General features: G+C 38.0%; 1 protein-coding gene across 6 annotated transcripts in view; it reads left to right on the top strand.

Annotated features, from left to right (window-relative positions):
* DCX (doublecortin) overlaps window positions 1-27,426 on the top strand; it is a 152,567-nt gene that overhangs the window by 88,965 nt on the left and 36,176 nt on the right. For all 6 annotated transcript variants that reach the window (XM_037822564.1, XM_037822563.1, XM_037822560.1 and 3 more), the window contains one exon: window positions 26,965-27,067. In XM_037822564.1, coding sequence (XP_037678492.1) covers window positions 26,965-27,067 — 103 coding nt within the window. The remainder of the gene's footprint in view (window positions 1-26,964; window positions 27,068-27,426) is intronic.

The following is a 27,426-nucleotide window of genomic DNA, read 5'->3' as shown; positions in this document are numbered from 1 at the left end:
AGTAAAATTTCAAGATAACCCCAGGACAAGAAATTTGATAAGAAAGTTGGGGTTGTCTTAGAAGTGTTCTTGCAGCTTACCAAGCCAATTCTGTCCAACTTTCACTGGAGGTAGTTCAAGGTCTGGAAGGCAGAAAATGTTCCAAGATGAGAGTAGGAGTAACTTTTAGAAAAAGCCTCATTTGCAATGTTTACTGAATCTTTCATTAACTCATTTTGTGAAGCTTGCCAGCCAATCTCTATGGTCAGGGCATACTCTTGTCAAGACTGGGAAATCAGTGCGGTTTGTCTTCCTTGCCACAGGGCTCCCTCTTCTTCATCACTGGATCCATTACCCTCCCCATATACACTTCATACCCTCATCTTCACCCTGAATTCTGCCAGTAGGCAACTGTATATTTTGTCTGTACAGAAGGCTGGTAGGTGGGTCTGGGAAATTGGGCTGGATACAGCTTTGGAGGGTCAAAATCTAAGTGGCAAGCGTGGACAAGGTGCAGCTCTTTTTCCAAGGCTATTAAGAAAAAAGCATGTTCCTGCCTTTCTTCCTTTGTTGATGCTGTTACTTCTGCCTGGAATGCCCTTTACTCCTGTCTTCATCAACCTATATGCCACCCATCCTCCAAGACTCAGATTTTGTGTGCACTTCTTTGGGAAGCCTTCCCTAGTTCTCACAATAGTAATTTTTCCCTTTGTCTTCTGTGTACTCCTTGCTTTTCATGCATCTATAATAGTACTATCAACAATCTGCCTTATGTTCCACTTATTTGTGTAGTTCTGACTTACTTATTATGTTGTCAACTATTTGAAGACAGGGGCTGTTTTAGTTTCCTTGGCTGCTCAAGCAAATACCATCCAATGTGTTGGCTTAACCAGTGGGAATTTATTACTTCAAACTTTTTAGACTAGGAAAAAGTCCAAATCAAGGTGCTATCAAGGTGATGCTTTTTTCCTGAAGACTGGCATTCTGGGGCTGGCTGCTGGTGATCCTTGGTTCTTGGCTCCTCTGTCACATGGCAGCCTCTCCTGGCCTGTCCCTTCTCTTCCAAATCCATTGACCTTCAGCTTCTTGCTTCTCGTGGCTTTCTCTCCATCTGCCTGAATTTCACTCTGCTTATAAAGGACTCCAGTAATAGGGTTAAGACCCATCCTGATTGAATTGGGCCACACCTCAACTGAAGTAACCTCATCTAAAGATCTTACTTAAAATGGATTCACACCCACAAGAATAGATTAAGTTTAAGAACATGTTTTTCTGGGGTACATAGTTCCAAACCCCACTGGGGCCTTTTATTATACATTTCTGTATCTCCCATCTATTTCCTTTGCCATCCTAAGTGATTAATGAATAAATATTAGTGGAATTGAACTTTCAGTAAAAATATTTTGCATTTTAAAAGTGAATCTCTCTCTGAAGAGCAAATACAAATGGCCAAGAAACACATGAAAAAATGTTCAGCTTCACTAGCTATTAGAGAGATGCAAATTAAGACCACAATGAGATACCATCTAACACCGGTTAGAATGGCTGCCATTAAACAAACAGGAAACTACAAATGCTGGAGGGGATGTGGAGAAATTGGAACTCTTATTCATTGTTGGTGGGACTGTATAATGGTTCAGCCACTCTGGAAGTCAGTCTGGCAGTTCCTTAGGAAACTAGATATAGAGTTACCATTCGATCCAGCGATTGCACTTCTCGGTATATACCTGGAAGATTGGAAAGCAGTGACACGAACAGATATCTGCACTCCAATGTTCATAGCAGCATTATTCACCATTGCCAAGAGATGGAAACAACCCAAATGTCCTTCAACAGATGAGTGGATAAATAAAATGTGGTATATACACACGATGGAATACTACGCGGCAGTAAGAAGGAACGATCTCATGAAACATATGACAACATGGATGAACCTTGAAGACATAATGCTGAGCGAAATAAGCCAGGCACAAAAAGAGAAATATTATATGCTACCACTAATGTGAACTTTGAAAAATGTAAAACAAATGGTTTATAATGTAGAATGTAGGGGAACTAGCAGTAGAGAGCAATTAAGGAAGGGGGAACAATAATCCAAGAAGAACAGATAAGCTATTTAACGTTCTGGGGATGCCCAGGAATGACTATGGTCTGTTAATTTCTGATGGATATAGTAGGAGCAAGTTCACAGAAATGTTGCTGTATTAGGTAACTTTCTTGGGGTAAAGTAGGAACATGTTGGAAGTTAAGCAGTTATCTTAGGTTAGTTGTCTTTTTCTTACTCCCTTGTTATGGTCTCTTTGAAATGTTCTTTTATTGTATGTTTGTTTTCTTTTTAACTTTTTTTTCATGCAGTTGATTTAAAAAAGAAGGTAAAGTTAAAAAAAAAAAAAAAAAGGAAAACAAGGAAAAAAAAAGATGTAGTGCCCCCTTGAGGAGCCTGTGGAGAATGCAGGGGTATTGGCCTACCCCACCTCGATGGTTGCTAACATGACCACAGATATAGGGGACTGGTGGTTTGATGGGTTGAGCCCTCTACCATAGGTTTTACCCTTGGGAAGACGATTGCTGCAAAGGAGAGGCTAGGCCTCCCTATGGTTGTGCCTAAGAGCCTCCTCCCGAATGCCTCTTTGTTGCTCAGATGTGGCCCTCTCTCTCTGGCTAAGCCAACTTGAAAGGTGAAATCACTGCCCTCCCCTCTACGTGGGATCGGACACCCAGGGGAGTGAATCTCCCTGGCAACGTGGAATATGGCTCCCAGGGAGGAATGTAGACCTGGCATCGTGGGACGGAGAACATCTTCTTGACCAAAAGGGGGATGTGAAAGGAAATGAAATAAGCTTCAGTGGCAGAGAGATTCCAAAAGGAGCCGAGAGGTCACTCTGGTGGGCACTCTTACGCACACTTTAGACAACCCTTTTTAGGTTCTAAAGAATTGGGGTAGCTGGTGGTGGATACCTGAAACTATCAAACTACAACCCAGAACCCATGAATCTCGAAGACAGTTGTATAAAAATGTAGCTTATGAGGGGTGACAGTGGGATTGGGAAAGCCATAAGGACCACACTCCACTTTGTCTAGTTTATGGATGGATGAGTAGAAAAATAGGGGAAGGAAACAAACAAACAAACAAACAGACAAAGGTACCCAGTGTTCTTTTTTACTTTAATTGCTCTTTTTCACTTTAATTATTATTCTTGTTATTTTTGTGTGTGTGCTAATGAAGGTGTCAGGGATTGATTTAGGTGATGAATGTACAACTATGTAATGGTACTATAAACAATCGAAAGTACGATTTGTTTTGTATGACTGCATGGTATGTGAATATATCTCAATAAAATGAAGATAAAAAAAAAGTGAATCTCATAGATATACAAGTACAAGCAAGATCTTATTTCCAGAGACAGTATTTTTTTTTTCATAACAATTAGGTAGTCAAATGTAGAATCTACTAGCAGCAGGATCATATAAGAACTAACTGCTAACATCTGTAATATGTGAATGAGGAACCTAATATAGTTTAAATCAAGTCACGGAGTAAATTTTCCATTTGCAGCTAATAGACACAAACTGCTGCCAAACTCAGTAATCTGTTGTCTCCATTTCTCCTTTGGTAGTTAGACATTTTATGCCACTGGGCAGTCCATACAATCTATTGTTCAGGTGAATGCACAACCATAGCTGGCCTCTCTTCCCCAAACACCTGCTGTTAAAAAAAGAAGAGCATAGAGTTAATGGTTTAATGTTAATGTGAGTTGGTTTTATTGATTGCTTGCAGGCAGTTGATTAATTATGAAGACAAGACACAATTCAGGGTGAAGACGAGGGCATAGAGTGTCTATGGGGAGGGGAATGGCTCCAATGATGAAGAAGACAGAACCCTGTTTTCTTGTTATTTTCTCTGATTTAAATACCCAAATATGACTCCTATTCAAGACCCTTGCTCTCTGAGGATGCTATAGGTGGTATCATAATGATTATTATTTTTACCACTTCTGTTGCCACCTAATGATGGACATTGTATCTCAAAAAAACTAATACACAAAATCATACATTTGCAATGTAAACTAAAATGGACTTCAAGTCACATTACCTCTGTGAAATTTTAAAAAAGCAGGTGTAATTGAGTGTGAGTTTCATTTGAGAATTATTTCTCATACTCCATTTTCTTCTACTTACTCTCCTTCTTCTCCACCATTTACTTAGTTGCCAATTATAGTAATGAATAATTTTCTTGTCCACAGATTAATGATACAATCCATAAATAAACTTCCCTTTTTCAATCCAGTAAAATGTTTGACTATACCTAATTATGTATAGGGCATTGATTAGGACAAATGGGGGCTCTCCTATTCAGGCTATAAGCAAGCCTTTGAAGTAAGACCTTTAGGAAAGCATGTTCTCAGGCATGCAAATTGAATATTTCTGAATTGAAGCAGGGCACTTGAGTGCTAGTTCCAACTCTGCCATGAGTCAGCTGTGTATCTGTGAGCAAGCCACTTTAACTCTCTGTGTCTTTGGTTCCTCACATCTAACATGGAGATAACTATATTTTCTCAACCCTGTAAGAAAAAGGAGGGCTGCTGGGTCTCAATATCCAAGGCCTTTGGGAAAGCTGGTTATCCACATGTACAATGTAAAGTTGTCTGCCTTTGAGCCAGCAAAATGTGGAGTGGTATCATGAAAGAAACCTGATGCTGAACAGCTGGATTGCAAAATTGAACATATTTGAAGTCAGCCACACCATTGTGAATATGTCAGAGCATAGGCAGCTTTGCCTTTCTTAGAAGCTCCCCAAAGTAGAGGTAATCCAAAGGCTTTTTTCAAAGACTAGGAGGGAGCAGAGAGGATTGGGGTTGAGGGAGTTGGATAATTGTAATAACAACCCCCACAGCAAACTGCGAAGGTTTTCTTGTCCCACAATAGGGTATCATCATGTATGACTTCAATGATGGTTTTTGAACTTTCAGTTTTGCTTCTTGGGAAGCAAATCCCACACGTACCTCCAAACTGGATGCTCTACTGCCTTGTGGGGAGAGGACCAACATTTTAGAATTTAATAAATGTTTCGTATGGCTATTAGTTGGTTTGGATTTTTAATTTCCTTTTTTAACTTTTTATTTTAGTAACATAAATACAACCAAAAATTTCCCAGTTAAACCACTCTCAAGTGTACAATTCAGTAGTATTAATTACATTCACAGTAATTTACTATGATCACCAATATCAATTATCCCAATATTTTCAGCACCTCAACCAGAAACTATGCATACATCAAGCAATAACTACCTCACCTCAAATACACACATACACTGGCCACTGGTAACATAGTCTACCATCTCCATAAAATTTTCTTTAGGTATTTCATATAAGCGAAATCATACAATATTTGTCTTTTTGTGTCTGGATTATTTCACTCAACCTGATGTCCTCAAGTTTCATCCATGTGTAGCAAACATCAAAACTTCATTCTTGTTGATGGCTGAATAATACTACATTGTACATACACACCACATTGTTTTTATCTATATGTTGATGGACACTTAGGATGCTTCCACTTTTGGCTGTTGTGAATAATGCTGTTATACACATTGGTGCACAAATATCTGTTCAAATTCCTGCTTTCCGTTCTTTTGGGTATATACCAAAAAATGGGATTGCCAGGTCAGATGGCAATTCTATTTCAGCTTTCTGAGGAACAGCCAAACTGATTTCCGCAGTGACTGCACCATTTTACAGTGCCACCAGCAATGTCTAAGGGTTCCTATTATTCTGCATCCTTGTCAATACTTATTATTTTCTGTTTGCTTTTTGAAAATAATAGCCATCCTTGTGGGTATGAAGAAGTATCTCATTGCGGTTTTGATTTGCATTTCCCTGAGGACCAATAATGTTGAACATATTTTCATGTGCTTATTGGCCATATTCATTTCTTCTTTGGAGAAATGTCTATTCAAGTCCATTGCCCAGTTTTTCATTTGGTTATCATCTTTTTGTTGTTGAGTTGGCAGTTTTTACATATTCTGGATATTAAACACATCAGATATATGGTTACCAATATTCTCTCTCATTCTGTAGGCTGTCTTTTCACTTTCTTGATAATATCCTTTGACATACAAAAGTTCTTATTTTTGAAGCAGTCAATTTTATCTGTTTTTTCTTTTGTTGCTCATGCTCTTGGTGTCACATCTAAGAAGTTACAAGCAAATCCAAAGTTATGGAGGTTCTCTCCTAGTACTTCTAGTTTTATGGTTTTAGCTCTTATGTTTAGGTTCTTCATTCATTTACTATTAATTTTTGTATATGGTGTGAGGTAAGGATCCAACTTCATTCCTTTGCAAGTGGATACCCAGTTTTTCCAGCACCATTTGTGGAAGAGACTGTTCTTTCCCCAGTTAATGACAAAAATGAGCTGGCCATAGCTGGATGGGTTTATTTCTGATCTCTGAATTCCATTGCATTGGTCTATGCATCTATCTTTATGCCAGTACCAAAATGTTTTGAATACTTTGGCTTTGTAGTAAATTTTGAAATTGGGAAGAGTGAGACCTCTGACTTTGTTGTTCCTTTGCAATATTGATTTGCCTATTTTGGGGACCCTTGCAATTCCACATGAATTTGAGGATCATCTTTCCCATTTCTCCATAAAAGGCTACTGGGATATTGATAGGTATTGAGTTGAATCTGTAGATCACTTTGGGTAATATTGACATCTTAATAATACATAGTTTCCTATCCATGAACACAGGATTTCTTGCCATTTATTTAGATTTTCTTTAAATTCTTTTAGCAATGTTTTGTAGTTTTCCATGGATATGTCCTTCACTCCTAGTATTTTATTCTTTTAGGAGCTATTGTGAATGGAATTTTTAAAATTTCCATTTCAGAATATTCCTTGCTGATGTACAGAAATGCAACTGATTTTTGCTTATCAATTGTGCAGCCTGCAAATTTGCTGAATTCACTTTTTACTTCAAGTACATTTCTTGTATATTCTTTGGGATTTTCTACATGAAGAATTATTTCCAATCCAAATAAAGATAACCTTCTTCTTCCTTTCCAATTTGGAGTCCTTTTATTTCTTTTTCTTGGCTAATTGTCCTGGCAAGGACTTCCAGTACAAGGTTGAATAGTAAACACCCTTGTATCTTTCTAGGCCTCAAGGGGAAGGCTTTCAGTTTTTCACCATTGAGAATATGCTAGTTATGAGTTTTTTTATATATGTCTTTTATTAGTTCAGGAAGTTACCCTCTTCCTATTTTTATGAGTGTTTTTATCATGAAAGTGTGTTTTATTTTGTCTAATCTCTTTTCTGCATCAATTGAGGTGATCATGTGATTTTTCTCACTTAATTCTGCTAATGTAGCATATTGTATTGATTGAATTTCTTACGTGGAATCACCCTTGGATTCCTGGGATAAATTCCAATTGGCCATGGTGTACAATTCTTTTAATATGCAGTTGGATTCAATTTGCTAGTATTTTTATAGAGGATTTTTGCCTCAATATTCATAAAGGAAATTGGTCTGTAGTTTTCTTTTCTTGTGATGTCTTTATCTGGCTTTGCTATTAGAGTAATGTTGACCTCATAGACTGAGTTGTGAATGCCTTCTTCCTCTTCAAATTTTATGAAAAGTCTGAGAAGGATTGGTCTTTAAATCTTTAATAGAATTTACCAGTAAAGCTGTCTGGTCCTGGACTTTTCTTCATTTGGAGGTTTTTGATTACTGGTTCAATCTCTTTACTTGTTATTTGTCTGTTGAGATCTTCTATTTCTACTTTCAGCAAGGAACATTGTGTGTTTCTAGGAATTTGTCTATTTCCTGTAGATTATCTAATTTGTTAGCATACAATTGTTCATAATATTCTCTTATAAGTCATTTTATATCTGTAAGATCAGTGGTAATGTCCCTCTTTCATTTGAATTTTAGTTATTTGCATCATTTCTTTTTTTTTCCTTTTTGATCTAGCTAAAACCTTGGCAAATTTAATGATCTTTTCAAAGAATCAAATTTTCTTGGTTCAAACTGGTTTCAAAGAACCAATTCTCTCAATTTTTTTTCTCTATCTTTTATCTCCACCCTAATCTTTATTAGTTCTTTCCTTCTAGGAACTTCAGATTTAACTTGCTCTTATTTTTCTAGTTCCTCCAGATATAAAGTTAAGCTATTGATTTGAGGCATTCTTTTTCATATAGGCATTCATAGCTATAAATTTCCCTCTGCGCGCCACCTTTGCTGCCTCCCATACACTTTGGTATGTTGTGTTTTTATTTTCACTCATCTCAAGATATTTTCTAATTTCCCTTGTGCTTTCTTCTTTCACCAATTGGTTATTTCACAGTGTAGTTGTTTAGTTGCCACATATTTGTGAATTTTCCAGTTTTCTTTCTGTTATTGACTTCTAGCTTCATTCCATTGTGGTCAAAGAAGATATTTTGCACCATTATAACTCTTTCAAATATATGAGATGTTTTCTGTAACCTAACATGAGGTCTACCTTGGAGAATGATCCATGTGCACTTGAAGCGAATGTGTATTCTGCTGATGTTGGGTGGAGCATTCTGTATAATTCTTTTTTGTCTAGTTTGTTTATAGTATTGTTTAAGTCCTCTGTTTCCTTACTGACCTTCTGTCCAGATGTTATATCCATTACTGAAAGTGCTGTATTGAAGTCTCCAAGTATTATTGTAGAAGTGTCTATTTTTCCCTTCAGTTTGTCAATGTTTGCTTCATGTATTTCTGAGCTCTGTGATTAGTTACATATATGTTTATAATTGTTATATCTTCTTAGTGGATTGCCCTCTCATTAATATATAGTGTACTTCTTTGTCTCTTGTAACATTTTTTGACTTTGAGTCTATTTTTTCTGATATAAGTACAGCCACCTCAGCACTCTTTTGGTTACTATTTGCATGGAATATTTCTTTCCTCCTTTCACTTTTTTTTTTTAGAGAGGTTGTAGGTTAACAGAAGACTCATGCAAAAAATACATAAAATACAGTGTTCCCATGTAACACCCTATTACTAACACCTTGCATTAGTGTGGTATATTTGTTACAATTCATGAAAGAACATTTTTATAATTCTACTATTAACTATAATTTCATTATTGTCTATAGTCCAACATATACAATAGGGTCCACTGTTTGCATTACACAGTCCCGTGTTGTTTTTTTAAAATTTACTCTTGTAACATATATACAATCTAAAATTTCATCTTTTAATCTACTTTAATACATGTAATTAAGGCTGTTATTTACATTCACAGTGTTGTGATACCTTCACCACGATCCACTGCCATAACTTTACAATCAACCCAAATAGAAACTCTGTACAGCTCAAGCATTAAATCCTCTTTCCATGCCCCAGTCCCCAATCCTGGGAATCTATATTCCAGATTCTAACTCTGTGAGTTTGCTTATTGTAATTATTTCCTGTCAGTAAGATCATACAATACTTGTCCTTTTGTATGTGGTATGTTTAACTCAACCTGATGTCTTCAAGGTTTAGCCATATTCATCCATGTTGTCACATTTTTTAAAACAATAGCTACTCTAGTGGGTTTGAAATGTTATATCTCTTTGTGGTTTCGATTTACATTTCCCTAATACATGATGTTGAATGTCTTTTCATGTGCTTTTTGGCCATTCGTACATCCTCTTTGGAGAAATGTCTATTCAAGTCTTTTGCCCATTTTTAATTGGGTTGTCTTTTTATTGTTGAGTTGTAGGTTTTCTTTATATATTCTGGGTATTAAACCCTTATTGGATATTTGGTTTCCAAATGTTTTCTCCCATTGAGTAGGTTATCATTTCACTTTCATGATGAAATCCTTTGAAGTATCTTTTCCTTTTCATGATAAAATCCTTTGAAGCACAAAAGTTTTTAATTGTGATACTGTCCCATTCATCTAGTTTTTTCTGTTGTTGCTTGTGCTTTATGTGTAAAGTAACAAACCATTGCCTAATACAAGGTTTTGAAGATCTTCCCCATGTTTTCTTCTGGGAGTATTATAGTTCTAGTTCTTTGTTTAGGGTTTTGATGCAATTTGAGTTAATTTTTGTGTGTGGTGTGAGCTAATGGTCCACATTCATTCTTTTACATATGGACATCCATTTTTCCAACACTATTTGTTGAAAATACTATACTTTCCCCATTGAGTGGACTTGGCACTCTTGTCAAAAATCAGTTGTCCTTATTTGAGGGTTTGTTTCTGAACTCTCAATTCAATTCCATTGGTCTATGTATTTGTCCTTCTTCTAGTACCATGCTGTTTTGAGCACTGTAGCTATGTAATAAGTTTTTTTTTTTTGGGGGGGGTGGGGGAGTTAAACCATTTAGACAAGGGATTTACTGATAATTGATTAATATTATGTATGTGCTGAATTCTGCTAGGCCAGCAGGGTATTCCACACAATCCAATTCCTAGGGGTCATAGTCCAAGGAAGGTCAGTAGTGTCTGAAGGTGGCAAGTCTGTGCAAAACCAACATTGGGTTCAATTGTGGGCATGAGTTACCACTGAAGCCCACTGTAGGAAAGTGTTTGCTAGGGTGCTATGGGTGAAAAGAAAGATGTTTATGGGGAACAAAAAGGGGTAATTCCTGCTGATAACAATATACATGCTAGAGTTCCATTGGTTGATAACAAGGTACCAGGCAGAGGAACAATATGGGGAGGTTTTAAATACTAGATATTATCCCCCTAAAAATCTTGAAAGTCCTCTACTGTTACATCAATTGTTAATCTGGGCATAAGAGGGCTCCACATAGCCATGCACAAAGTTCTCATGGGAATAGGCGGCCCCAGAATGGTGATAAAGATTTTAACAGGCATTTTTTTTTGCTGCAATACTATTTCCTCTCTTAGGCTGTAAATTGGCTGGCCCTTTAACTTGGGTTCTCAATGCTTGCATTCATCCCGCCATTAGCATTTCAACAGGAGCTGGGACTGTAGCTCTAGGTGTGGACAGTTCAGGCTTGATAGGGCCTGATAAAACCTTTTTGCTATAGAGATTTCATAGTCCGTAGCTATGCTTGGGTCATTTGTCCAGTGAAAGGGGTTCCCCAATCACTATTTCTATAGGTATGCCATACAGAGTGCACACCCTTTCCAAACAGCTGATGGAGACCTGCTGGTTCACCTTCCCCACCGGGAAAGCTAACAAAAGTCCTGTAGCCATGTCCAGGGCAGTGAAAGCATACCTCATCCACCCCTGAGAGTGGATGGGGACCAATTTAGTCCACTTGCTACCTGGTCATTGGGATTTGTGACTGGCTTATGTGTCCCATCTGGTGTGGTAGCCCATGTGGTCAATGCAGGGAGCATGAAGGGCACTCTAGTCCACTTGCTGCTGGCAACAGTTATCTTTTGTCATTGGCAGGAGTCCCAGATGTCTTTCCATAACTCTTGTCTCCAGAGGGGACAACCTATGATTGATCATTGTTCTTGCTTCCAGGTTGCCATCCAAGTTGCAAGGCCTTTGTAAACAGCCCAGCTGTTGGTACAGACAATTAGTGCGTCTCCTGGTTCATGCTCTATTACCATCCACCCTGCTCTTAACTCAGCCCATTGACTGCTTTGCATAGTGCGAGTCTCCTACCATATAGGGTCAGTACTGGGTTGCACTGCATTTCTGCACTCAGAGGGCTGGTATTGAAAATGTTGTGCTATAGGAGATAGGCTTTCCATTTGGTCAGTGTGCTCAGCTGGGCACTGCCAGAACATGGCTGAGAAACTGTGTCAGTTATACACCCCCAAATAGGGATGGCCATTTTCGAGGTGACTGGGCATCTTTGTGTCAGCCCCTTCACTTGCAATAAGGCATTATATGCAGCACCCAATTGCTTTTACAGGGGCTCTGTATCTCATTTCTACCCCTTTCCATAATTGTGACCAAAAGCCAAGGGGCATTCATTTAGAATGTTGCCTCCACCACAGACCCCACCCAAAGCCAATATCAGTGCTGGCTACGTCCAATTCACAGGGCAGGTATGGATCTTTGCCCCCCAGTGCTTCTGCCTGTGCTATTGTCTGCAACATGGCATTCTGTAGAAGATCAATTCCTAAAATGTATTCTGGTATAGGGAAAATATATAACATATAAAACAATAATTTTAACAAACATGGCTTATTCCACAGCATTTTTTTATACTTGCCATTTCTAATCTCCAGGCCCAGTAAAAAAAATTCTAAACCACATCTCCTCCATCTTTCTGCACCCAGTCCTTCTTTCATAGCTGCCTTAGGTGCTTAAGCCCTGGGGGTAGGGATAAGTGAGATGGAAAGAATGAGGCCTGGCCTGTTGAACTTGAATTTAAAAGTTTTAAATGAGGGTGCTGGGATTGGGAGTTTCTATACCCTTCTATTAATTATTTCCCATTATTAGATCTATTTCACTTAAAGCTGTGATCCAGACAATTGGAAAAGGTCTTTACCTTTTCCAGAGGCAGCCCTCTGACCACCTTCTGTGGCCTTAGGCAAATTCCAGGGTCATTTTTTTTTCTAATGTTCAGGTTTGTTTACAGAAATTACAAAGCTAAGGCCTTGAACCCTACTGCAAAGAGGGTTTTTCTTCTGGGACTCCAGGAGAACTAATTTATATATATGTAAGGGCTTATTCATTTTTAAGCAATTCAAATAGAGCTGGACAGGAGAGACGGTTCTTGGTGGTGGCCAGCCAAGGAAAGATGGAAGTTAGCACCCTGCCTGTAATAAGTTTTCAAGTCTTCAAGTCAGGAAATGTGAGTCTTCCAACTTTGTTATTTTTCAAGATGGTTTTGGCTATTTTGGGCCCCTTATCTTTCCAGATAAATTTCATGCATGGCTTTTCCATTTCTGCAAAGAAGGTTGTTGGAATTTTGATCAAGATTTTGTTGAATCTGTAAATTGCTTTGGGTAGAATTGACATCTTAACAGTATTTACTCTTCCAATCCATGAGCATGGACTGTCCTTCCATTTATTTAGGTCTTCTTTGATTTCTCTTAGCAAAGTTTTGTAGTTTCCCACATATAAGTCCTTTACATCCTTGGCTAAATTTATTCCTAGATATTTGCTTAGTTTAGTCGCTATCATAAATAGATTTTTTTCTTGATTTCCTCCTCATATTGCTCATTACTAGTGTATGGAAACACTACTGTTTTTTTTTTTTTCCATGTTGATCTTGTACTCCATCACTTTGCTAAATTCATTTATTAGCTCTAGGAGCTTTGCTATAAATTTTTTGGGACTTTCTGCATATAGGATCATGTCATTTGCAAATAGGGAATGTTTTACTTCTACCTTTCCAATTTGGATGTCTTTTATTTCTTTTTTCTTGCCTAGTTGCTCTAACTAGAACTTCCAGCACAATGTGAATAACAGTGGTGACATGGGTATCCTTGTCTTTTTCCTGATCTTAGAAGAAATGCTTTCAGTCTTTCACCATTAAGTATGCTATTATATGCGGGTTTTTAATATATCATATCTTGTTGGGGAGATTTCCTTCTATTCCTATTTTTCTAAGTGTTTTTTTTTAATCAAGAAAGGATGCTGGATTTTGTCAAATGCCTTTTCTGTGTCAATTGAGATGATCATATGTTTTTTTTCCCTTTGTTCTGTTAATGTGGTGCATTAAATTAATTGTTTTTCTCATGTTGAGCTATCCTTGCATACCTGGGATGAATTCCCTTGATCATGGTGTATAATTCTTTTAATGTGATGTTGGATTTGATGTGCTAGTATTTTCTGAGGATTTTTGCACCTATATTGTTCTGGTTTGCTAATGCTGCTGGAATGCAAAACACCAGAGATGGATTGGCTTTTATAAAAGGGGGTTTATTTGGTTACACAGTTACAGTCTTAAGGCCATAAAGTGTCCAAGGTAACACATCAACAATCGGGTACCTTCACTGGAGGATGGCCAATGGCATCCGGAAAACCTCTGTTAGCTGGGAAGGCACGTGGCAGCATCTGCTCCAAAGTTCTGGTTTCAAAATGGCTTTCTCCCAGGACGTTCCTCTCTAGGCTGCAGTTCCTCAAAAATGTCACTCTTAGTTGCACTTGGGGTATTTGTCCTCTCTTAGCTTCTCTGGAGCAAGGGTCTGCTTTCAACGGCCGTCTTCAAACTGCATCTCTCATCTGCAGCTCCTGTGCTTTCTTCATAGTGTCCCTCTTGGCTGTAGCTCCTCTTCAAAATGTCACTCACAGCTGCACTGAGTTCCTTGTATTTGTCAGCTCATTTATATGGCTCCACTGATCAAGGCCCACCCTGAATGGGTGGGGCCATGCCTCCATGGAAATATCTCATCAGAGTTATCACCTACAGTTGGGTGGGGCACATCTCCATGAAAACACTCAAAGAATTCCAATCTAATTAACACTGATAGGTCCACCCACACAAGATTACATCAAAGATAATGGCATTTGGGGGACATAATACATTCAAACGGGCACATATACTTGCAAGAGAAATTGGTTGGTAATTTTCTTTTCCTGTAGTATCTGACTTTCCTGTTTATCTGGCTTTGGTAATAGGCTGATGTTGGCTTCATAGAATGAGTTCGTAGTGTTTCCTTCTCTTCCAGTGTTTGGAAGATTTTGAGTAGGATCGATATTAATTCTTCTTGGAATGTTTGGTAGACATCACCTGTGAAGCCATCTGGTCCTGGGATTTTTTTTTTATTGAGAGGTTGTTGATGACTGATGCAATCTCTTTACTTGTAATCAGTCTGTTGAGATTTTCAAATTCTTCTGTAGTCAGTGTAGGGTAGTTTGTGTGTTCCTAGGAATTTGTCATTTCATCTAGGTTGCCTAATTTCTTGGTCTACAGTTGTTCATAATATCCTCCTATGATCCTTTTCATTTCTGCAGAGTTAATAGTAGTGGCACTCCTTTCTTATTTTTGATTTTTATTATCTGTGTCTTCTCTCTTTTTTTCTTTGTCAGTCCAGCTAAAGGTTTGCCAATTTTACTGATCTCTTCAAAAAACCAACTTCTGGTTTTGTTAATTCTAGTTATTGTTTTCTTTTATTATTCTCAATTTCATTTACTTCTGCTCCAGTCTTTGTTATATTTTTCCTTTGCTTTCTTGGGGATTAGTTTGCTGATCTTTTTTCTAGTCTCCAGAAGTGTGCAGTTGGTCTTTGAGATTAGCTCTTTCTTATTTTTTAATGTAAGCATTTAGGGATGTAAATTTCCCTCTCAGCACCACCTTCACTTCATCCCATAAGTTTTGATATGTTGTGTTCTTGTTTTTCATTTGTCTCAAGATATTTACTGATTTTCCTTACAATTTCTTCTTTGACCCACTGATTCTGTGTGTTATCTTCTTCCATATATTTGTGGATTTTTCAGTTCTCTGTTATTGATTTCCAGCTTCATTCCATCATGGTTGGAGAATATGCTTGGTATAATTTCAATCTTTTATACTTATTTATACTTCTTGTGTGCCCCAACATGTGGTCTGTCCTGGAGAATTATCCATGAGCACTTGGAAAGAATGTATATCCTACTGTTTGAGGATGCAATGTTCTGTAACTGTCTGGTTAGGTATAGCTCATTTATCATATTATTCAATTTCTCTGTTTTCTTATTTTGATCCTCTCTCTAGATGTTCTATCCATTGATGTGAGTGATATATTGAAGTCTCCAACTGTTATTGTAGAGGTGTCTATTTCTCCCTTTAGTTTGCCAGTGCTTGCCTCATGTATTTTGGAGTACCATGGTTAGGTGCATAAATACTTATGATTGTTATTTCTTCTTGATGGATTGACCCTTTTATTAATATGTAGTGTCCTTCTTTGCCTCATAACAGCTTTTGACTTAATGTCTAATTTTTCTGATATTAGTATAGCTACTCTTGCTCTCTTTTGGTTACTACGTGCATGGATTATCTTTGCCATCCTTTCACTTTCAACTTATTTGTATCTTTGAGTTTAAGGTGAGTGTCTTGTCAACAACATATAGTTGAATCATGCTTTTTTATCCATTCTGCTGATTTGTATCTTTTGACCAGGGAGTTTAAGCCATTAACATTCAGTGTTATTATTGTAAATGCAGTACTCACTTCAGCCACTTTGTCCTTTGTTTTTATATGTCTTATAACTTTTTTGTCTCTCTATACCTTTATTGCAGCCTTGTTTTTGATATAGTTGTTCTTGTGTGATGTACCTGACTGACCCTTGTTTCATTTCCATTTCAGTAAACTTTTTAAATACTTTTTTTGTGGTCACCTGGGGGCTTTTTTTACACAACCTACATCCATAACCTACTTATTTGAAAAGATTCCAACCTAAATTCAATAGCATGCATGTTCTCTGCTCCCATATCCTTCTGTATCCCCTCTTTATGTTGTTTTTATCCCACATTACCTCTTTATATTTTGTGTGTCCATTATCGGGAAATATGTCTATTTCTTATTCAATTGTATTCTAACTCTTATAGGAAATGAAGAATAGAATTATGTTTTGAGGATACAGTCCTATCAGGTTTTGCATTTACCTATTTAGCTACCTTTAATGAAGCTTTTCACTTCTTCACACTGCTCAAGTCACTGTCTCTTGTTCTTTGCTTTCAACTGAAGGACTCCCTTAGCAGTTCTTGTAGGGAAGGTCTTTGGTTACAAATTCTCTGTTTCTATTTTCCGGGAATATTTTCAACTTGCCATCATTTTTGATGCACAGTTTCTCCAAAGAAAGAATTTTTGGCTGGCTGTTTTTCTTATTCAGTACCTTAAATATATCACACCTCTGCCTTTTTGTCTCCATGGTTGCTTCTGAGAAACTAGCACTTAGACATATTGAGGATCCCTTTTGCATGCCAAATTGCTTTTTTTTCTTGCTGTTTTCAGAATTCTCTGTCTTTGGCCTTTGACATTCTGACTAGTATGTGTCTTGGAGTAGGTCTATTAGGATGTATTCTGTTTGGAGTAGGTTTCTCTTCTTGGACATGTATGTCTTTCACAGGAGTTGGAAAATTTTCAGCAATTTTTAGCTCAAATATTCTTTCTGTCCCTTTTCCCTTCTCTTCTCTTTCTGGGACACCCATGATGTGTAGTTTCATCTGCTTCATGCTATCATTCATGTCCCTGAGACATTACTCAATTTTTTCTACTTTTTTCTCTGTTCTTCTGACTGTATAATTTTCATTGTTCTGTCTTTTAGTTCAATGATTCTTTCTTCTGCCTATTCAAATCTGCTGTTGTATGCCTCCAATGTATTTTTAATCTCCATTATGGTTCATTTCATCACCAAAATATCTGTTATGTTTCTTTTTAAATGTTCTAATTTTCTTTTTCCTCATACATTCTCTTCTTAATGTCCTTTATCCCTATATCTGCCATTAGTTTATTTCTATCTGTATTTTCCTTCATCTGCTTGAATTGATTTAAGAGATTCATTTGAACTTCTTTGTTTAGTTCCAAAATCTACCTCCTCTGAGGTTTTAATTTTTTCCCTTGAGTGAGCCATGTCTTCCTCTCTTAGTATGACTTCTAATTTTTTGCTGATGTCTATGCATCTGATTATTTTGATGTTCTAACTCTGAAGTTCAGTTTCTCCTGCTTGCCCAGGGTTTTATTGAAGACTGGTTATGTGTTAAGGCTCTTTGATGCTTTTGATGCTTTTTACAACTTATACTGGACCTTTAAAGTAGTCCATGTTTAACTCTTCAGATTTTCTCAGGTCTTCTGCACCTGATTCATGCCCTTATATGTTGTACCACTTTTAAGATTGCCTTCTTAATGTGTAATTGTTTTAACTCCAGGAGAAAGCTTCCTTTCCTCTGTTACTTCTCTGGGAATCCTGATCTGTTCTGTTTGTTTTTGTGCAGAATTTTCTCCCCAGCTATGATTGGTTTAATTTATCTCCTTCTCTCAGTGCCCCCATTTTATTACACTTTCCAGTTCTGGGACTTGTCCTGCCTTACAGCAGTTCAGTTTTCCCCTTTATTTCTATGAGAATTTTCTGCCTCCAATTACTTCCCCATTAGGGTATACCACCCTGAGGAGTCAGATTGGGTCAATCCAAACAGGTCTGTTTGTTCACTTAGGTGATCCAGCAATCAGAGACTGGACTGATTATATGCATGTCTTGCCAACAGTTCTGCTGCAGTCTCTTTTATTTCCTGGGGGCCTTTTTGTATGTATGCACTGTCAGCCACTTGTGTTCTGCCCTGGGTCTCTGCAGAAGTGGGTCCCTGTGCCTGGATATGTGTGGGGTTCTAATTGTTGCTGTGATTGACTCTATGATCTGAATCCACAACAGGAGGTACCTGAGCCATGCTGCGTCTGTGTGACTCTTAAATTTTGCAGGAACAAGTGAGGGGGAGGGGTACAGAGTGGTGGGTCTGGGTCATAGATCTCCTAACTTCTTTGTTTTTTTTTTTTTTTTCTTTTTCTTTGATTCAGCATTTGTGGAGTCCTTCTTCAGTCTCTATCAGCCTTCAGAGTTCCAAGCAGGTGGAACTCTGAGGAGAGACTATTCCAGGTGATGTCTTATGTCACCATGTTGATGATATCACCTTGTGAATATTTCCATCTTCTGGCATTCAACCTATTCATGTCTTTAGGTCTAAGGTGCCTCTTACAAACAACATATAGTTGGATCATACTTTTTAACCATTTTGCTAACTCTGACTTTTGAATCCAGAGTTCAATCCATTTACATTCAGAGTAATTAGTGATAAGGCAGGACTTTTTGTCCTTTATTTCTTGCAGGTCTCATCCTTTTTTTTGCCCCTCACTTCTTCTATTGCAGTCTTCTTTTTTGGATGGTTGATCTTTTGTCAAGAAATGATTGATCCCTGTCTCATTTTCATTTATATATATATATTTAAAAACTTTCCTTGTGGTTACAGTAGGGATTGTATTTAATGTCTTCTATCTATAACTAACAAGGTTGAAATGATAACAACTTACCTTCAATAGCACAGACAGTATCTGTTCCTATATCCCTTCATTCTCCCTCTTTATGTTGTTTTTGTCACACATTATTTCTTTATATTTTGCATGCCCATTTCTTGTAGTGGAGGTGATGTCAGCTTTTATTAATCTGGGCATGTCTCAAACTTTCCTTCATTTTGAAGGTTAGTTTTGCTGGATATAGAATTCTTGGGCTGGCAATTTTTCTCTTTCATACTTTAAGTGTATCATACAACTGCCTTCTCATATCCATAATGATGACAAATTGGCACTTAATCTTATCAAGGATCCTTTGTAGCTGGTTTGTCACTCTGCTTTCTGAATTCTCTTTTTATCTTTGACATTCAGCATTTTGATTATGATATGTCTTGGGGTAGGTCTCTTTGTTTTTATCCTGTTTGGAGTTCCTTGGACTTCTTGGATGTGTATATTCATGACTTTCATCAATTTTAGAAAGTTTTCAGCCATGATTTCTTCAAATATTCTTTTGCCTCTTTCTCTTTCTTTTCTACTATGACTCTTACAATGCATATGTTGGTATGCTTCATGTTGTCCTACAGGTCCCTTAGCCTTTGATCACTTTTTTTTTTTCAAATCTTTCAATAATCCTGTCTTCCAGTTTGCTGATTCTTTCTTCTGCTTGTTCAAATGTGCTGTTGAATGCCTTTATTATATTTTTATTATCTACTATTTAATTTTTCATCCCCCGAATTCTGTTTGGTGCCTTTTAAATATTTAATATTTTGAATTCCTCCTTCTATTCCTGCTTAGTGGTCTTGATTTCCTTTGATTCTCTGCCTACACTTTCCTTTAGCTCATTGAACTTATTTAGGGGAATTGACTTAACATGCATAATTTGTTGTTCCAATGTCTTTGCTTCTTCTGTTTTGTTTTAGTTCTTTGAATGGTCCATCTATTTCCTGTTTCTTTGTATGTGTTGTGATCTTTTATTGAAATATGGGCATTTGAACATTTTGATGTGCTCACTCTGGAAATTAAATTCTCCCTCTTATTTAAGGTTTTAATGTAGAATGGCTGTGTTTCAATACTCTTCTTCAAAGCTTTGCCCAGTTTAAACTGAACTTATAGAACAGCTCAAGGTTAACAGTTAGGTTTTACTTAGGTGTCCTTAAGACAGTGCAACTGTTTCTCTTCAATGAAAGGAGTTCCTCTCCCCATCCTCTCTTCCCTGGTCTTTGGGTTGTGCTCTTTATTATTGTTGCAGTTTTTCCTCCCTAGCAACTGTGGTCAGCTCTGCTCCACTCCCACATTCTGATCTATATTTTCACTCCAGTTTTTAGCACTGGGTCCAATCTGCAGTTCTGTGGCTCAGGTCCCCATTTCTGCATAGCATTTCTGCCTCTAGCTACTTCCAGATTAGAGGGCCTAGACCCATACCCTGAGTTTGTTTTCCATGGAGACAATTGGGGTCCATGTAAAAAGAGAGCCAATATTTTGTTTATGTGCACCAGTAATCAGAACCCAGGGACCCAGACTGGGAAAGTGCATGGACCACAGAACCACTTCTATGGGTTGATCAGGCCTCGGGGACCCATACTTGAATATGCCTAGGCCTCTGAGTCACAACTGTGAGTTGCACAAACTATCATGTGGATCCAAGAGTGCAGGACAATGTGTGCGTGTGGTGGCAGGTGGGGGCTAGACTGGTAAATTTGTTTCATTGCTCATCTGCCCTTTTTAAGTGCTTTTTTCCCCCTCCAATTCAATATTCTTTGAACTATTCTCTAGTCTCAATCATCTTCCAGAGTTTTAAGAAAGATGATTCTGCCCTTTTTATTGCTTCTTCTAAGCATTCACCAGCAAGTTTTACTCTGCCATCTGAATGACATAATTCTCTTCTCTTTTCTTTTCGAGGTAATTTGTTTATTTAGGTTTCCCTTTAAAAATCATCCATTTCAATCTAAGTTTTCAAATTAATTAGCATAGTTGTGTAAAGAATAATTTCTGAATTCATAGTCATTTCTCTTTATTTCTAAATTTGTGTATTTGTGTTACCTTACAAAGCCAAAGCCTTTGAATGCTAATTTCTGCTGTCTGCCACCATGAATTTCTTCTTTCTTAGTCCTACTATTCTGCCTTTATATATCCTTACAAATCCTCTGAGTGTTCCTCCTTATTATCTTCTTTGTGTGCAGTTGAGGCCCAAATAGCCTTGAATGTATTCTCATGTATGCAATAAGCACTGTACCAGGAACAATGAGGAGATAGAGAGGGAGGGGTAAACTGGTCTTGAATTCCAAGAACCTGTGGCCTAATGGGAAAAAATAGGTAAGTACACTTAAAAATATATGTGTGTCAGGATCTAAGATGGTGGCATAGAGAGGAGTGGAAGCCAAGTAGTCCCCCTGGAACAACTAAAAAAAACCAGAAACAACTAGTAAATAAGCCGGAATAACTGCAGGGGGACAAATGTGACCATCCACTCATCATACACCAACCTGAATTGGGAGGAATGCCCGAGATCACAAAGTGAGTGAGTAAGCCTGCTGAATATCTGGCAGCCACACTGCAGTGTGGGGAAACCATGGATTGGCATTTGGTGTCAGACTAATTCTTTTTAAAAGCCCAAAAGCAGCTGTGGATACAGCAGCGAGAACTGCACAGGGAAGTGTGACAGGAACGGCGTCTCCACAACCTGTGAGTAAGCCTCAGTATCTGGCATGGATGATAGCCTTTTGTGCACCCACTGCTAATTGTCTTGGAACAAGGCAGGCAGAGGTAAGCCAAAAGGGGAAAAAACCATGTCCCTTATAGCCATCTTCCCGGTGGGCTGGGAACACTCCTGCCCGGCGCCAGTGCCACAGCCCAGAGCTGTGCCAAAAAAACCCAGTGCAATGGGAAGTGTTTCCAATAATGCACACACACGCTACAATATCTGGCATTGGACAATAGCCTTTTTCTCACCCACAGCTAATTGTCCCAGAGCTAGGAATGCAGAGCGGTGCAGAAAGGGGGAAATTAACACACCCCACTCAACCATCCTTTCAGCAGGCTGGGAACACCCCTACATGGCCCTGTGGCCCAAAACTTCCCTTGAGGGTCAGCGCACACTTGTGATGTAGCACAATCTTCCCTCAGCAGAGGTCTAGAAGGGCACGGCTTGGAAGAGGGACCCACTTGGAAATCCCAGGGACCACATGCCAATACCAAGGACTTGTGGGTCAGCAGCAGAGATGATCTCTGGCAAGACTGAACTGAAGGTTTAGACTCTTGGAACAGCCTTAAATCTCCAGGAACACCTGGGAGGTTTGATTGTTAAAGCCGCCCTCACTCTCTAACCACTCAGACACACACCCCACATTCAGGGCAGACAGAACCAACTACACACGCAAAACTGGTGCACCAATTGGACCCCACAAGAATCAGAACCCCACACACCACAAAGACAAAATTGGTGAGAACTGGCTTGAGGGAAATAGGTGGCTCGCAGATGCCACCTGCTGGTTAGAGAAAGTGTACACCACCAAGCTGTAGCTCTGACAAATTAGAGAGCAGTCTTTGAATCAGCCTACATATCCCAAAAGAACCCTATGAAGTTAAGCAAATGCCAAGAGGCCAAAAACAACAGAAAATTTTAAAGCATATGAAAAAACCAGATGATATGGATAACCCACACCCAAACACCCAAATCAAAAGATCAGAGAAGACACAGTACTTGGAGCAATTAATCAAAGATCTAAAGATGAATAATGAGACCATGGCACAGGATATAAAGGACATGAAGAAGACCCTAGAAGAGCAAAAAGAAGAAATAGCAATAGTAAATAAAAAAATAGATGATCTTATAGAAGTAAAAGAAACTGTTGACCAAATTAAAAAGATTCTGGATACTCATAGTACAAGACTAGAGGAAGCTGAACAACGAATCAGCAACCTGGAGTATGACAAAATGGAAAATGAAAGAACAAAAGAAAGAATGGGGAAAAAATTTAAAAATCGAAACAGACCTCAGGGATATGATAGATAAAATAAAATGTCCAAATATAAGACTCACTGGTGCCCCAGAAGAGGAAGAGAAGAGTAAAGGTCTACAAAGAGTTTTCAAAGAAATTGTTGGGGAAAACTTCCCAAACCTTCTACACAACATAAATACACAAAGCATAAATGCCCAGTGAACTCCAAATAGAAGAAATCCAAATAAACCCACTCCAAGACATATTCTGATCAGACTGTCAAATACTGAAGAGAAAGAGCAAGTTCTGAAAGCAGCATGAGAAAAGCAATTCACCACATACAAAGGAAAAAACATAAGGCTAAGTAGTGACTGCTCTGCAGCCACCATGGAAGTGAGAAGGCAGTGGCATTACATATTTAAAATTTTGAGAGAGAAAAATTGCCAACCAAGAATTCTTTATCCACCAAAGCTCTCCTTCAAATTTAAGGGAGAGCTTAAATTTTTCACAAACAAACAAATGCTGAGAGATTTTGCTAATAAAAGACCTGCCCTACTTCAGATACTAAAGGGAGCCCTACTGACAGAGAAACAAAGAAAGGAGAGAGAGATATGGAGAAAGATTCCATAATATTAGATGAAGATGCATTTTTTAAGCCATATAGTGACCACTGAATATAAGTTTGGCTTTATTATCATCATAGTCATCATAAGACACAACCCTATATTAAATTATTTTTAATTCCGTATTTCAGAGAGGAATAAACAGACATTGCAGAATGGTGACATTATGAAGGAGAAAACATACTTGGTATCACACCTATTCCATGCTACCATTTCTTTCACTCTATTTCAAATGGATAACTCAGGTTTATGGTATGGCATTCTTTCTGAAACACTAGAAATCAGAAGATGAAGATACTTGCCTCACTTTTCTGACTTGCTGATTGTAAATGTGGTCATCTCACTTAACTTGTAAGATGACTGTTAGTTTCCTAATTGATAAAACAGGAATTAGACTAAGAATAATTAAAAGCTATTTAATTTAAGTCTAAAAATATAGACTTCTTTTGAAAATTCAAAGGAATACTCTTATACTTTTTGAGAGCATTGAAAAATGTGTATTCTCAATTATGTTTTATTGGTTGGTGTAGATTAGATGCCATTGTTTGGAGATAGGCATGGGATATATAGAGCAAAGGCATATAGAGAGTAGTGTTGGTGAAAATGTCTATTTATATATGGAGAGACATCTGTTATTGTAGTCATTGAACCACTAAATTTAAGTGGCAATTATTAACTTCTATTTCATACACTGAAACAAAAAAACATTAATTGTGGACCCAAGATTTGCTATTTATTGCATAGTTAATGGAAAATACTGAACCGTTTTAGAGTCTGAGTTCAGATAGAGGGTTTGGCAAAAAAAAAATCTATTTACTCTCTGATCCCTAAGCTTGTATAGTTTACAGTGAGAATTCCTATAAATAAAACAAAATTATCTCAATGCATTTAGTTCCTTGGTTCAGATAAAAATAATTTGAATAGCAAGGGTTATATGTAGGCATGTTTGTGAATATACAAAGGAGGAAGAATGGGAAGTACTGATCTGTATTCAGATTTATTCTGCAACCTAGGTATGGTGAGAATAGTGCAACAGTATCCTCATCTCTAAAATTTATAACATGGCCACTATTTTGTGATATCAATAAGATGACTATAAATTTCTGAAAATTAAATACTATTCTGAAACTTAAAAAAAAAATAGAGGGGTATATAGGGAAAAAATATACCTATTGGAAACTAATTACAGTTAGTAGTATTTTAGCATTCTTTCATCAACAGTAACAAATGTACTATACCAATACTATGAGTCAGCAATGGAGGTGGGGAGTAGTTAGGGGTATGGGAGGATTTTAGTTTCCTTTTTTTTGTCTGTATTTCTTTGCTGGAGTAATGAATATGTTCTAAAAATTGAAAAAAAAATTAATTGTGGTGATGGATGCACAGCTGTATGATGGTACCAGGGGCAATTGACTGTTTGATTGTACACTTTGGATCTTTGGATAATTGTATGGTATGTGAACAATCTCAATAAATAAAATTTTTAAAATTAAAAAAAATATATAGGTAGTTCTTGAAACAAAGCTGTTTTGGAAGTATGCCAAATCCTACAGCCCTCTAATGGAGGGATAGCAAAGGATCAAGCTTTCCTTGCTCATAACCAAAACTAATGGCAGTGAGTCAGAGTCAGGCTAGAGCCTCGAGCATGAAGGCATGGCAGAGATCCTCAGGGTCAAAGAGGTGGTAGGGGTAATCAATTCAGAGGCACAGCTATGCATCAAAGTTAGGGGCTCCAGATTTTATTGAGCCAAGGTCCAAGATGTAAGTGAGAGTTGCAACAGGGCTAAAAGCCATGTAGCCTCTGTTATTAGGTCTGCCACCACGACAATGTACAGGATGCTTGTTGAACTAACAGTGCCAGCTAGTTACTGGGTCATTTGGATGTGGTAATCTACAGCTCCCATGGCACTTGCATATACTCTTGTTCTAGTACTCACAGCACCAATTGAAATGCTTTCTTTCAATGTTTCTCACTCCATCAGAGTGTGAACTCCATGAAGTCATGACTTGAGTCTTATTTATCTTTGTATCCACCATGCCTGAACCATACACACTTGCTTTGTATTATTGGGCTTTGTAGTCAGATAGTTCTGAGTTTGTTTGGCTTTACCACTTTCTACTTGGCTAATTCACTTATTTTATCTTGGCCTCAGTTTTCTTACCTGTGATAATAACAACCTCTAGGATTTATTGTGAGGATAAAGTGAGATGAAGATGGAAGGACTTAGCAGTGTGCTTGTCACAGAATAAGCTTTCACTTAATGGTATCTCTGATACCATTACATGATTTGGGGCTGAAGAAGCATGTTGGCTTATTCTAATGAGTTCAGGACACAGGGCTGGGAAGAGTCTTAATAGGAGCAACCTTGGCAGTCCTCCAAGACTCCCTCCCTCTCTTGGCATCTCATGGATGATTGGGAGGCTAAGACAATGAGGATAATCTTTAAGCATCTCTCTCTTTGTGTAAGGCTTGCAATCATCTTGGCTGGGGAAACAGGGTTTGAATAGACCCTGGGTGGGGGATGATTATTAATATAAACATTTTCCAAGTGTAACATATTGCTCTCTGTGCCCGACAAGCTGTTAGTTTGTGAGCACTGTGCCTTTGGAAAGCCATTGCTGGCAGCTTGAATAGGAAGCATAGAACAATTAGAGGCTTTGAACACTTTCAGGCTAAGGATTGGGATAAGCATGTTTTGACTCTATGGTTTCTCCTGAGGTTTTCCTGATGTGCTGGACTAATTATAAGATGTAATTAGGAAAACTGAGAAGTGGGGAGACTACAGGTAACAGTATACTTTCCCAGGGACCCTGGTTTCTTTGTGCGGAAGGGGGGTTGGGGAGACTGTCTCTCTGTCGTGGAGAAGCAACAATGCATCAGGCATTAGAGAGAGGGAAAATGGAAACATGCCTTTACCAGCAGAGCCTCAAGACTTTTGCGACCCATTGTTCTTGATGAAGTTTAAAGTGGTGGGCACAGTTTTCCCCTCCTGGTTCCTTCAGGGAGGAATGGTATTCTGGGCTACAACCAAATTCTTGGTCCATTTTTAGCAAAAGTTCAATTTTTGTATGTCCAAAAGGAGCAGCAGAACTCATGCAGAAGAAGAGAAAAACTTTGTCCTCTGGGTCAGCCACGGGGTCTATCCACTGCAGGATGCAGAAGGTTTTTATCATCTGCTTCAGCCTAGACCCCTGACCCAGATTTAGGCCAGGAGTACACTTTCTTTGAGGATCTGAGAAAAGGTTACATTTGTAGGGCCAACTGCCTGCTAACTTTTCTTCAGAGTGCACTTCATTTAGTCATAGTCTTAATCTTAGTCTTGATGCAGTGGAAATAAACTACCACACAAGAAACACTGAAAGCCAGTGTTACTCATGGGTTATGGTTCAGACTGTGAGTGTGGTATGTATTTTGAGAAAAAAAAAAGAGATCCCTGGAAGCTGGATATGGTGGACCAGATGTGAAGTTCTTTCCCCTTCTAGCATGGTGTGTGTTTTACTGTCACAAGATCATCAAACACCAATCTGATGTTTCTGCTTTCTCTATAGGTAACCTGTCTCCATGATTTCTTTGGTGATGATGATGTGTTTATTGCTTGCGGTCCTGAAAAATTTCGCTATGCTCAAGATGACTTTTCTCTGGATGAAAATGGTAAGTAAAACCACTGGATTTTACTGCTTCATTGTTCACCCTGCTTTTATCCCTTAGGATTTCCATGAGCTCATAAGGCCTAGAGAACATCTATGCATGGTCCCTCAAGGGAAAATATTGTTAGCCTTTCTACATGTTTGGCTATGATATGTGGGTCATTAAATGAAAGGTTGAATGGATGTTTCAGGTGCTCGGCCTACAAACTCAATAAAACTCTCCTTCTTACTCAATAGTGACCATATTTCTTGAAAAATATATTGTGTCATATGGGCTGACAGGCACAATAAGATAAGAAACATTTGGAATCAAAACTTAGATATTGTACATATACAGTTTTCTAGTAAACTCCTTCCAGTTAT

Source organism: Choloepus didactylus, chromosome X, assembly GCF_015220235.1.
Source record: "Choloepus didactylus isolate mChoDid1 chromosome X, mChoDid1.pri, whole genome shotgun sequence".
NCBI classification, from domain to species: domain Eukaryota; kingdom Metazoa; phylum Chordata; class Mammalia; order Pilosa; family Megalonychidae; genus Choloepus; species Choloepus didactylus.
The sequence above is the reverse complement of the archived record's forward strand: the minus strand, read 5'-3'. Positions and strand labels throughout refer to the sequence as shown.